The sequence below is a fragment of the Brettanomyces bruxellensis genome, chromosome 8 (assembly GCF_011074885.1).
Source record: "Brettanomyces bruxellensis chromosome 8, complete sequence".
Classification (NCBI taxonomy): Eukaryota; Fungi; Ascomycota; class Pichiomycetes; order Pichiales; family Pichiaceae; genus Brettanomyces; species Brettanomyces bruxellensis.
The window spans coordinates 1,999,397-2,011,915 of NC_054689.1; the positions used below are offsets into that span (position 1 = coordinate 1,999,397).

The following is a 12,519-nucleotide window of genomic DNA, read 5'->3' on the forward strand; positions in this document are numbered from 1 at the left end:
AAGAAAGGTTGTTTTCTGCCAGGTGAAGGCAGCAAAAGCAGAATAATTAACCGAAATCCTTAACAATGAATGTATCGCTTGATATAGACCAATAGTAAAAATGGTGAAATTTTACCCCAAACATAGCTGATTAAAAAATTTGCTCTCATGCCACTTCTTGGTAAATAGGCATATTCTACCGCATATGCAATAAGCTTGATGTTTATTAGTTATCTATAAGATCGGTATACTGATAGTTCTTTGAATTTGTTCATCGTTCTTTTTGGGAATAGGACAATATAACACAATTCGTTCTATTACAACCTCTTTGTATATGGCTAAGGTGGTTTGTCTAATACGCTTTACTGTTTTTCTTTTACATAGAAATATTGATGTTCTTGAATAGTAATAGCGGCATCTACTTTAGAATACTGCACTGATAAGTATGATTTTAGTCGATGGGGAAAAGTATGCCTGTGAACAATGTATCAGGGGGCATCGATCATCTACTTGCAAGCATATAAAGCGGAGACTTGTTCTTGTCCGATCAAGAGGACGACCTATCACTGATTCGTCACAGAGGATTGCTATAACGGCCGAAGAAGTTTCAAAAACTAATATAACTATATGTGATGGCAAGTCCGAAAGGAGGAAAAAGTCGCCGGATAAGAAAAAGCATAGTTGCCAAGAAGAGGATAGATTCTGTCGACGAACTAAATGCTCATGTTGTGCTCGAGCTTCCTTAACAAGTTCACATTCAAGTTCTTCCACATCATCTCTTACAACGGTATCGGGGCATACTTCGAATTCATCCGCTACATCAAGTACGACTTGTGGTTGTGAAGCTAAATGTACACCAGTTGAGCGTAAAAATTCCATTTTTGTCCTCAAAGCTTCCAGGAGAAGGATCTATAATGTTGACAAGACATCACTCAAACTTTTAGAACCAGTTGCTGAAATTCCCAATAATCGTGTTGGTCTGGAAATGATGCACAATACTTCAAGGATTAAAAAGCATGGACGGACGAGCTGCCGAAGCAAAACTTTTACAACGGGTGAGTTACTTTTAAACTTTCAAGGTTGTGGCAGCGCAAGAACTGGAAGCTGCTGCTCAAACTCTAAAAAATGTCCAAAAATGAAGTATTCATGTTCCTGCTTCCCACAGGAAAAGCACACAAAATCAAATACTTGTTCAACCGTCAGTGTAAAAGCAGACAATATCGCCAAGACTAAGAGTTCCACTGCTAAACAAAAGCAAATGTATGATCTCTTTCTTGCAGATATGTGTACCTTACCGGGCACATGTTCCTGTGATCCAATCGATTGTAAATGCACTGATTGCATTGAACATAATGGTATTACAAAAGATTCCTTAAAGCAGAAGCTGAATTGTAAATTACCTTCGCAGGAAAGTTCTATTCTCCAGGTTGGGCGACCTTGTTTTGATGCAAAAGATGCAGGAAAACCGTTGGATGTTAATTTATTTAACCAAAGTCCAAAAGATACTTCAACATTTCCAGGGGAGGGAGTTATCTCATTTGGCCAAGTTGGAGTACAGCCTGCTGTCGATCAACCCACGTGCCGCAAAGGCTTAAATTTGGGTGATTATCCCATTTCACAGGCTCCACAAAAGTCTGATTTTAAGAAAACAAGTACCGCTTTGGGAGAAGTTGGTGTAAAGCAGCTCAGCGTACCATTCATAGACAATTCGCCGGAAAGTAGTGTTTCCAGTTCTTCTGTTCCAGAATGTCTTTGTGAGCCAAGTGAATGTGCTTGCTATAACTGCGAAAAGCATGGAATTGTTGACGGAGTTCGTATGGCAGATGGTGTTAGAGTGTCCTGTTTGAATGAATTCCCTATAGAAATGCAGCTAGCGTATTCGATGCCAAACTATGCATCTCAGTTGGAAAAGAAATCCCATAATTCAACTACTGCCCAAACGACAAGTTCTAGTGATGGTCATTCTTATGATTTTATGGTTCGGACAGAAGCATTTCCTGGCTATGAATCAGGTTTGACGCATAATGGTATTCCCCAAAAAGCAAAGTCTGTCCCAGTCGATGATGTCACACAACCGACTTCAGGTGAAAGTTTGGTTCAGTCTGAGAATCGAAATGCAAATGATGCGGGCACATTTGCCGAACCTAAAATGGGTGAAATTATGATTGATTTCTCGGACTTTGATGCCACTTGTAATTGCGCCGATGGTGAATGCACATGCACGAACTGTTTCAAGCATGGCCGATTTGGAAATGTGGATATTGTATGACCAGCACGTTCGTTTGCTTTTTTTTTGTTGTTGTCGTTTGGAGCTATTGAGAGCAAGATGTGCTATATAAATAGTCAGTATGACTACCTTAGGATGTTATCTTTTCTTATTTAAACCATTTATACCTTCCTTTGACCTGTAAATATTTGGGACTGAGTGGCAACGCAATTTTTTTTTATTTATTTCAATAACGAAAAAGTCATGTTTTCTACGGTCCTGTGTCTGCTACTACCGTTATCAGTTAAAACTGTTTATTGCGTTTTCGTGCGTTATTAAGCGTATTTAAGCGTGGTCATCAGTACGTAATGAAGGAGAGTGTTTTCACTGCCTTAAAAATCGATTTCCCCCTCCATTCTTCCAGTCTTAATTAAAATATATCTGGCTTCTCTTTTTCCACTTATCCAAGCTCCATGCACTGCGCCTGCACCATCTAGAATTGTATGTTCACCAGCAAATCTGATGTTACCCATTCCTCTGGTTAATTGAATAACCAAGTCAGTTGGATCGTTGCCCGGTGTGCATGCTGCATAAGAACCTCTACTGTATGGATTAACGGTCCATTGTGAGCAAACAACATTTTCTGGCTCTAAAACATCCTTTGGTGATTTGGCCAGCCTGCTTATGATAGGCTTCATATAACTCCAAGCCTTTTCTGGGTTCTTCTCTATGTATTCTGTCAATGCACCCTGAGTAAAGCATAACAAGGAGGGCACATGATTAACTTTGTACAAGTTAAGAATCAAAACTGGGAAATCCCATGGCTTAGGTAACTCCTTCTGATTTGATTCCACAAAGGAAGGAACCTGGTTTTTGTCCAAAGACTCCATCACACTTTTCGTCTCATCTGGTTTTGGAGTTGCAATTGCAATAAACCTATCTGTATCGTGGTGCTTCCAGAATGGCTCTGAAAATTCGAAAACGAATTTTCCCAACTTTCCGAAATCCATGTTCGAAAGAGGCTCCGTAATTCTTTGAGGAAGTTTTGGCATCCACTCAATTCCACCTGTCTCCTTCGGATCAAGCTGCAAAATACTCTGAGGAACTGTCACAACAAGGAAATCGCATGTGTAGTGATGGCCATCTGTTGTGGCAACCTCAATTTTCTTTGGAGAATGCTCAATCTTCGACACTGCCACCCCTTGACCAAAGATTTTGCCGGCAAGCTCTCAACAATCCTATTAATGACCTGGTCGTATCCATTTCTGAGACAGCAGTTTCTTCCAACATTATCCACCAAGGCAAACTTCGAACTCATATGCTCCCAGCTGATACCATGCCATAACTCTAGATGACGCAAAAATTGTGGTGCATATTCGATTTGCTCTGGTGTAAGAAGTTTTCTTTGCCTGTAGATGTAATCTAAGGCAATTTGTTTCACAGAAACATCTTTTCTTCCTAGTTCCTGATAATACACCAACTCAATGTACTTCTTCAACTCCTTGACAACCTGATTCACCTTGAATTTCCTATAGTCTGAATCCTCAAGCTTTTCTCCAAAGTAATAAGGATTCTGATCATCATAGTAAAGTCCGTAATCGTCCTTACTGTTGACAATCTCATCAAAAAGTGGATTCGTAAGGGTATCGTGAGCCCACGAGGGACCCAGCTCGTAATTCGATTTTCCTGTTCTATCGGTATAGATTCTTCCACCGAATCTCTCTCTTGCCTCAATGTCAAGAAAGTCAACCCCCTTCTCGTTTAAATCTTGGCAGCACTTAAGACCAGCTATACCGGCTCCAATAACAATAACTTCGTGGTGTTCAACAGTACCCGACATTTTCTATTGTAATTAATAATAACTTAATTTTTGCAGACTGAGATAAAGGGAAAGCAGGGGATATATAAAATATTGGCTCGGGTTTCAGATTTTACAAATGTCTATTCTTATATAGTAGCGGAGCTTCAAAATCTATTCCGGTTCCTGATTTATTTTAAATGGATTTTTGACCCCATGAAAAATTCTACGTGAAATTTTTCTATTCATCGGAATTTAACTTTGATCTCTTCACAATACAGCCCTTCCGATATATTACGGTATCCCTTTGTTTGTGATGATCGTTGTCTAAAATGGAATCTTCGGAAAACTTGCCCGGTTATTTTCTTTGTGTAACATCTCGGCGAATACACCGAGTCACCCAATGTCAACAGCGGACATTTGTGCTAAATTTTCAGCACATCGGTATTTTTTTTTTCTCTTTGTTTCTTTATATAGTATTGTTGCTTGAATCATTTCGTCGTGGCTATACGACAAAAAAAAAGTTTTATTACTTCTCAAGTACTTCTGTTTCTCTATAAAGCTATATCGTATGAATTTTGTAAATAACTAATCCAAAATGATGTTATGCCATCTTCATGTGTTCTCATGGATACATGTAAAAAAACGATAAATCCAATATTCCTTCTTGCAAAATGTGTGGAATTACGAGAAGCGGTTCGGGGGCTTCATCTCCTATTTCTTAATGTGAAGCCCACTGGCCTTTTCTGCGCGACCAAAGTTGTTTCTGTTTTCTTCTTCTCTTGAATCTGACTTTTCCATCTCAAATGAGACTGGTCCTGATGATGAAAGATCATCGAATCTCTTCTCTTTCGCTATCGAATTCATTTCCTTGTTAGCTGTCTCCATTCCAAGACCTTTATACTTATCAGAATCCCTTGCCCTGTAGATATCGTTGACGGCATCCTGTGCTCCGAAAAGGGAACCTTCATACACCTGTTCCTCTCCACGTCTGGTTGATTTTCCAGCAGCATGCATGAATAAGTTTGAATCATATGAATCAGTCTCGTTGTTCCCATGAGCACTTGCAGCCACTCCGATCGCCACACGATCAGATATTTCTCTTCCATCTTTTCTTGCAAGAAGCTTCACCCTAGATTCTGTACCCATAGAACCCATACGGAGTTCTCTTTCTGCTCTTTTCCGTCTCTCCCTTCTTGCTATCTCTCTTTGTGATGCCAAACCCGAGGAAGCTGGTTCTTTGTCATTAATGTACTTCCTGTCACTACTGCCGATGCCTCTCCTCATATGAGCTTCTCTCGCTATTCTTCTCAATTTATGTTGGTCATCTAGTAGTTTCTTCCTTTCTATTTCATGTTTAAGCTCCGCCTTCCGTTTGAGTTCTGCTTTTGCCTCGTCATGGGCCTGCGTAAGTGCATCAGTCAAAACGCTAAATTTATCGCTCATTTTAAATCTATCATCATCCTGTCCAAAAGACGCCAATCTTTTGTCAATAGATATCGTAAACCCTTTGTTGTTCTTCCAGTTTGAAATCGCGGGTGGGATCGTCCACTTTCTTTGCTCTTCCTTTGTAAGTTTTGGTGTATTGTCTTTATGAAGAACGGGAACTGGTTCTTCGTCACTTGGTCCATCTGGAGCCCTCTTTATTTTGAAGCTTGGCATCAACATAGGATCAGTCTTCTTATCCACTATTTTTATAACACGTTGCTTCCCTGTTCGATCACTTCTAATTGCGTTACTCGGTGTATACTTTATATAAGAAGCGTCATCTTTGATCGAAGTCTTCTGCACACTCTTCGAACTATTCAACTTCGCATCTATCACTTTCTGGATTGCTTCTCTAGTTTTCTCTGTAATTTCTGCAACGTTCTGACTCATAACTGCCAATTTCCTGATTGTTCTTTCTCGATAAAGCTTTTATTTGGGGTGGGTGTTTAAGAGCCTTGAACATTACACATCACCGATGGATCCATTTTTATTTTATTCTTGAATTTTTTTTTTTTTTTTGCTTATCGCTTTCCTTTTTCGTCCTTCCTTTTTGGTAAATAAACGTCATCTATCGTATATGGGTAAACATTAGTAAATATTGAAAGAAAACCGCCAAATGTATATGTCAGCTCAGTTTTATATACCCTAAATTAAGTAGAAATAATATATAGGTCGTTTCGGGTCTTGTCACTTAAGATGAAAGTATGCTTTTAATTTGATCCACGCAGATTTGCGACATACTTGAATGCAATTAGTGGATTGTTTGTCTAAGGATTCATAATATCATAGCAGGAAGCAGATATTCTGTGTTTGTAAAAAAAGTTAAAAGCAATCTTAAGGTATTCTCTTCAAATATTAATTAACCGTGTTATAGGGAAAACTCAAAATAATAGAATCCCTGAGGAATTTTTAAAAGTGGAGTACTTGTTTTGAAAGAACAACGCAATTTAGTTTATAAGAATTTACACCATTTATACAAATAAAAGTTATACAAATTAAAAAAACGATAATACACAAATATTTGTTTGAATAGAAAACAAAAGTTGTCATTTGCTTGATATGAAACCAAAGGCCAAACATACTATGTTTTGTGTTAAGTTTTAAATCCCCTTTTGTCCATTTTTGCACATCTTGGCAATTTTTTCTAACACCGGAAATATCGAGCTGTTGAGCGGTCGAACAATAATTAATGAAAACAAAAAATTAACACGGGGCGCGAAAAAAAAAAGGGGGACAGAGCTCCTACAGATGCTTGGGGAAGGTAAAAATTAATGGGGAGAAAAAAAAAGCGAGGAGTTAGTTGTGTGGGGAAAAATGCCCAGAAAAATTACAAATTGAAATTGAAGTGGGCAGCTTAGAAGAAGATACATACCAACAAGCTTTAGTTTCTTCTTTATTTCAATATAACATAAAACTCGGACGATATTATAAAATCATACATTATGTATCTGCCAGCTGATACCTCGCGATATGCGAGGCAGACTCCTTTGCAATTTAATCAGATGATTAATGGGAGTATCTTTCCTGTGCAAGTTACCGACCCCAATTGTATATTTCACCTGGACGAAAGCGAATTTCAGTTTGATCTTTTGGACTCAACATTCAAACCGGATATAACACTTAGAATCTCAAGGACACCCTTGCTAACAACGGATCCACAGACGTATGCAACGATGTCGCGGTTTGTGGAGTATAATTTAAGGAGATATCATTCTACTCTTGGAAATGCCAATCAGAATCAACTCAGTAAGCCGCTGAAACACCCACCGGAGTTTGTTGGTCCTCATTTTGATAATAGAACCGAAGTTCTTCCAATGGGCTGTATGGTCAACCCCCTTATTGCAGATCCATTTAAACCCGTTCATCTTACACCCGGTTGCCTGACGGCAATTGTCGATTATACCATTGTGGATCAATGGCAACGTAGGAGAGAAGCTGAAAGATCAACGAGCGTATCCGGGGATTCCATACACAGAAATTCTTCTGTTAGTACCGGGCTTGGGGAGAAGCTATTTGCAAACTTCAAATCCTCAAGGCCTACTGGAAGGAAGTTTATGGACCATACATTGAAACCTCCAAGAACAAACCTTGCTAGAAGTGGCTCGAGTTTCCTTGAACGTGTATCAAGTGTGGATGGATTTTCAAAGAAGCTGGCCAATGCAACCAAGCTTCTCATTGGATGCCACGGGAGGGCTATAAATATGGTTATACTAGATGACAATCCAAAAAAGATTGCTGTGGATCCTCCAGCTTTGAAAGTTATACTGGGCTACAGCTGTATGTCTTGTATTGATACTTTTCCTTACACAACGAGCAATGGTGAAAAGAATTTAGATGTACTTATTGGTTTCACTTCTGGTGATTTACTTTGGTTGAATCCGATTCGCCAGAGGTACACCCGTTGGAACAAGAATGGCAGACTCAAGTCCTGCCCAGTTGTTTCCGTCGAATGGTCCAAATGCGGCTCATTTGCAATTGCTGGATTTGCCGATGGTGATATGATGATCTTTGATAGAGACCTTGAAGACGATGAAAATTATGGACATAAGGAAAAAGTTCCTGTGTCTAAGGCAAGATATATGCGGACATACCGAAGCCTTCGGCTCAGTAAGAATGCTAGTGCTGATCCTGGAGAAAGTGAAACGAAAGAGTCAAGACACAATCCGATTGCTCACTATAAGTTCTCAAAAAAGGCGATCGTCGACATCACCACTCATCCATATTATCACAATATAGTTGCAATGGCATGCGATGATGGCTATTTGAGAATTTTCGACTTATTGAAAGAACAGCTAACTGATATTCAGGAATCTTATTATTCAGGATTTCTTTCTGTTTCGTTTTCGGATGACGGAAAGTACCTATTTGCCGGAGGAGAAGACGATCTTGCATCAATCTATGAATTCCAAGGTGTGAACCTATTTTCTCCAGCGACTTCAGGTCTCATCAAACAGGTTGCACGAATGGAAGGATCCAAGTCTTGGATTAGAGATATCTCCATTGACAGTCATGGATCACAAAGCGGCATTCTTTATAGGGTTGGATGCGTTGGAGATGGTGGTGCCATACATTTCTTCGAGTTTCAGCCAAGACAAATTCCAGTGATTAAGAAAGCATTGAAGAAACCAAGAGCATTGGCTGCTTCTTCGCCTCCTGTTAGGAATATTAGAGGCAATCTCTCATCCGCCTTAGCTGCAAAGAGAAGTCCGGGTGGTGGCACAACTGGAAGAGTGTCACAGGCTCTTCAGAATAGGGATTCTTCTCAACTTCCTTTGAAGGGAAGTAGTTTTCGAAAAGTTCTTTCAGGAAAGCACAGTAACAACAGGGATTCGATTTCTTCAATGGCTTCTACTAATACAAAGTACCGCTCTTCCATAATAAATATTATGAGCCACGGCTCAAATACATCGTTGCAACAGTTGAGATTTCAGCAACAGCAACAGCAGGAAACGAGCTTTGATGATAAATATGTGAAGGACAATACAATATTTGCGGACTACCAGCTTCCTTGCCTTAAAACAAACACAGGTGCTTCGGAGCCTGAATACCATAAGACATTAAGAATGAAGGAATGTCCAAAAATATTCCCGATATGCGAGAAGGACGTGGATTTGGGCAGAATGTACAGTTTGTATTTTGAAAAAGATTTTGTGTGGGCATTTCTTGCTACGGGAGATTTAATTCGTTGGAGACGGCCATAGTGGATGAAATACACAATTTACTTTATTTTTGTTGTTTTTAATTTTGATTTTGGATACGGGTATATAGATTTCATCATCTGATTTATTTCTTCTGTTACTTTAATGATATTTAAAAGCTCTTGACGTAATAGGACGGCAGAGAATGATATTTCGATGATGCTTTAAGGGATTAAATTAACACTTAGTCGCCAGTTAGATGCATTGGTATTTTCTATTTTTGCGCACATAACTTATTATTCTATTATTACTCTTTTTTTTTTTTTTGGTAGACGGCAATCAATTATCTTATAGGTGCCACCCAGAGCTCACCACTAAAATATTGATGACTTCTTGGTTATACAACGATACTAGCTAACATTCCGAAGAAAGAGCATACTAACATTTTATTAGTATCATAAAGAATTTACCTTCTTGTTGCAGGAGATCACTCATTTGATTTAATATAGCATAATTCATGGATTACGACCGATCTTCAACGGTAGAAAAGGAAACCGCACCACCAAATCTTAAAGAGCTCAAAAATGTGGCAGTTTCTTACCATTACACCTCTAGTATACCATTAGCGGTCTGGCTACGTACATCTTCTCGTATATTAAAGCATGCGGAAGCATATTTATCCCAAGGTGTAACTGACCAGGCATACATTTTATACACGAGATTCATTGACTTATTTGCATATCATTTGTATAAGCATCCTGATCTCACTGATTTGAAACGTCAGAAAGACTCGGATTTATATAAACATTACTTAAGCATGAAAGCACAATTACCAAAGCTGATGTCTGATGTTGAAAAGTTAAACGATGTGCTCAAGAAAAGGCACGATGACTATATTAAAAGTGTAAAAGCGAAAGGAAAGTTGATACAAAGAGAAAGGGAAGAGAGATTGAAAGAAGAAGCCACTGAATTCAAGAGATCTATGCTATTAAACAAAAGCAACAAGGACATTGAAGACAAAAACGCTCCAGAATCTGACCTAAACGATGCTTTGTTGGCAAAGAAGCTAAAATCTCTTTCCAGAATTAGATTGAATAATGGACAAAACAGATCACTGATACAAAGAACAACTTATCCGATACTACCGCTGCCACATAATAATATCGATCATAGCGTACCACAGTTGAACAATAATATTAGACAAACCAGCAAGGAAAACAAAATAGCACCGAAGCAAATTACACATCGAGCAGTGAATTTCACGGAAAAGGGCATACCTCTGAGGACTTTGTTTGTTCCATCAAATCTAGTCGATAAATTCTTGAAGATTGCATCAAGGAATACAAAACGAAAGTTGGAAACATGCGGCCTTCTCTGTGGAAAATTGAACCGAAATGCATTCTTCGTAACAACTTTGGTAATTCCAGAGCAAGAATCCACGCAAAACACATGTAATACCAAAAACGAAGAAAAACTGTTCGAGGTGATCGATAATTTAGATTTGTTTATGTTAGGATGGATTCATACACATCCAACACAGTCATGCTTTCTTTCATCTGTGGATCTTCACAGCCAAAATTCTTATCAAATTATGCTAAACGAAGCTATCGCAATTGTATGTTCGCCTGATAAAAAATTTCACAAACACATCGGTGTGTTTAGACTAACCGATCCGCCAGGTGTGGATACAATAAGCCATTGCGCCAAAACCGGATTTCATCCTCATAACGAGAAAAACTTATATAAAGAATGCCAAAGATTGGGAATAAACAACTCAAAAACTGGACATGTTGTTATGATGGAGAATCTTTCGTTCGAAACAAAGGATTTACGGAAGTAAATAAAAGGTACTTCTGTGACGGTGTATAGTGACTGCAGCACAACAGACAAAAGAAGTCATACTATTAATGAAAATAATGCCAAGTAAAAATGCAAATGGGACAGTTTAATATAAAATTTATGCAACACAATATATGCGCCTAACATTATGTCGATTTTAAGCCCATATTACCGGTAGCTTCTTTTCTTTCTTGTTCCGCCTTCTCTGGGAACAGCTGTGCATACATCATCTTATCTTTTTCATCGTTCTCCTTTAACTGATTACTGAGTAACTGAGATTCCATAAGTCGTCTTGCTGCCTCATTGGTTTTGTAATTGTTGACACTATCTATAAATCTCTCCAAGTTTAACCCAGTGGCTGCTTCCGCTTCTAATGTGGAATAAGGGTTCACGTTAAGCTGTTTCACTCTTCTTTTATGAACCTTTGATTTGTAATGATGAGCCAAAGCTTTATTATCCTGAAAATACCTGGCACAGTGAATACAGTAATATTGAGCCAGGCCAGCCTTGTCTTCATCTAATGGTTGATGCTTCAATCCTTGTATTTTAGTAGGGGAACTTAGATCTTCATAAATAAGATCGAGATCCCTAGTTCTCCTCTTCGTCTTATATCTTTTAACAGAGTATCTACCCATTTTTTCTTGAATATGTCCCTATATGTCTAAATTATTGGATATCGGATACGGTTTCAGTTTCATTCAACATGCATATGTCCGAAGAGCTTCTAGGAAAGCTTGCGATAATATATGTGATGATGAAAATTTTCCTGAGGTAGAGATGTAAATTCAGATCACGTGAAATTTAATTTAGGGTTCATTCTTTTTCCACACCTTAACCCTCCAACAGTACAAAAGACATGTTATCTGATAAAATTTACCGGGGGCGAGAGGTCACGGCGCAGAAAAAGTGCCGTGAATTAACAGACTTCGATCAAAGCGGTGGCCAATTTTTTTTTTGTGTGGAAAAAAAAAAATTTCTGAAATTAGTGACCTCAGAATGGAGAGCCTGCAGAGCAGCTAGGACCTGAAAAAAATAGTTTAAGCTTTAATAATGGTTTCAGCTTTAAGCTTCTAAGTTTCGCAAGTTGTACAAGTTCTATTTGAATTTGCTTAAATCACACAAGGATAAGGTAAGTAACGCAGAGGTGATGTTTACAAAAGAGTTGAACGGACTGGTGCTTAGTGCATTTGATTTGAATGCTTAATAGTAGTGGAAAATTTCATGTTGGAAGGAACCATGCTATAAGGGTGGATATTATTACAGAACCTTTACCGAAGATGGGAGAATGTATTAGATTCAAGAGACTTAAACTATGTTATACTGGGTTATTCATTAATTTGAACTTTGCTTAGGCATGGATACTATTTGCCCACCATGTTAAGCGGCAATTTGCTTAGTGCTTCACATTGCAGCGATTTTAAAAAAAAATTTTTACTTTATTGGGGGGTGCTGACAAATGAAACTAATATATGGGTTTATTGTTAATTTTTTGCCCTTTCCACTGATATATAACGAAGTTCGTTTAACTTTGCCAGGAATTCATTTCAGGCTAATCTCAGGCTTTAACTCCC

The 12,519-nt window shown here is 38.5% G+C and overlaps 6 protein-coding genes across 6 annotated transcripts; 3 read left to right on the top strand and 3 right to left on the bottom strand.

Annotated features, from left to right (window-relative positions):
* Window positions 1-424: 424 nt before the first annotated feature.
* Window positions 425-2,248, top strand: BRETT_001102 (uncharacterized protein; the record flags this gene model as incomplete). The annotated part of the gene is made up of 1 exon (XM_041279659.1): window positions 425-2,248. The coding sequence occupies one exon, from the start codon at window positions 425-427 to the stop codon at window positions 2,246-2,248; it is 1,824 nt and encodes a 607-aa protein (XP_041137873.1).
* A 329-nt stretch (window positions 2,249-2,577) lies between these two features.
* BRETT_001103 (uncharacterized protein) lies at window positions 2,578-4,025 on the bottom strand (the record flags this gene model as incomplete). Its single annotated transcript, XM_041279660.1, has 2 exons — window positions 2,578-3,411; window positions 3,435-4,025. 2 exons carry the CDS (start codon window positions 4,023-4,025, stop codon window positions 2,578-2,580), a joined length of 1,425 nt encoding a protein of 474 aa, XP_041137874.1.
* Window positions 4,026-4,697: 672 nt separating this feature from the next.
* BRETT_001104 (uncharacterized protein) lies at window positions 4,698-5,861 on the bottom strand (the record flags this gene model as incomplete). The annotated part of the gene is made up of 1 exon (XM_041279661.1): window positions 4,698-5,861. One exon carries the CDS (start codon window positions 5,859-5,861, stop codon window positions 4,698-4,700), a length of 1,164 nt encoding a protein of 387 aa, XP_041137875.1.
* A 1,052-nt stretch (window positions 5,862-6,913) lies between these two features.
* On the top strand, window positions 6,914-9,172 carry BRETT_001105 (uncharacterized protein; the record flags this gene model as incomplete). Its single annotated transcript, XM_041279662.1, has 1 exon — window positions 6,914-9,172. One exon carries the CDS (start codon window positions 6,914-6,916, stop codon window positions 9,170-9,172), a length of 2,259 nt encoding a protein of 752 aa, XP_041137876.1.
* A 454-nt stretch (window positions 9,173-9,626) lies between these two features.
* BRETT_001106 (uncharacterized protein) lies at window positions 9,627-10,949 on the top strand (the record flags this gene model as incomplete). The annotated part of the gene is made up of 1 exon (XM_041279663.1): window positions 9,627-10,949. The coding sequence occupies one exon, from the start codon at window positions 9,627-9,629 to the stop codon at window positions 10,947-10,949; it is 1,323 nt and encodes a 440-aa protein (XP_041137877.1).
* Window positions 10,950-11,094: 145 nt separating this feature from the next.
* BRETT_001107 (uncharacterized protein) lies at window positions 11,095-11,583 on the bottom strand (the record flags this gene model as incomplete). The annotated part of the gene is made up of 1 exon (XM_041279664.1): window positions 11,095-11,583. The coding sequence occupies one exon, from the start codon at window positions 11,581-11,583 to the stop codon at window positions 11,095-11,097; it is 489 nt and encodes a 162-aa protein (XP_041137878.1).
* Window positions 11,584-12,519: the final 936 nt, after the last annotated feature.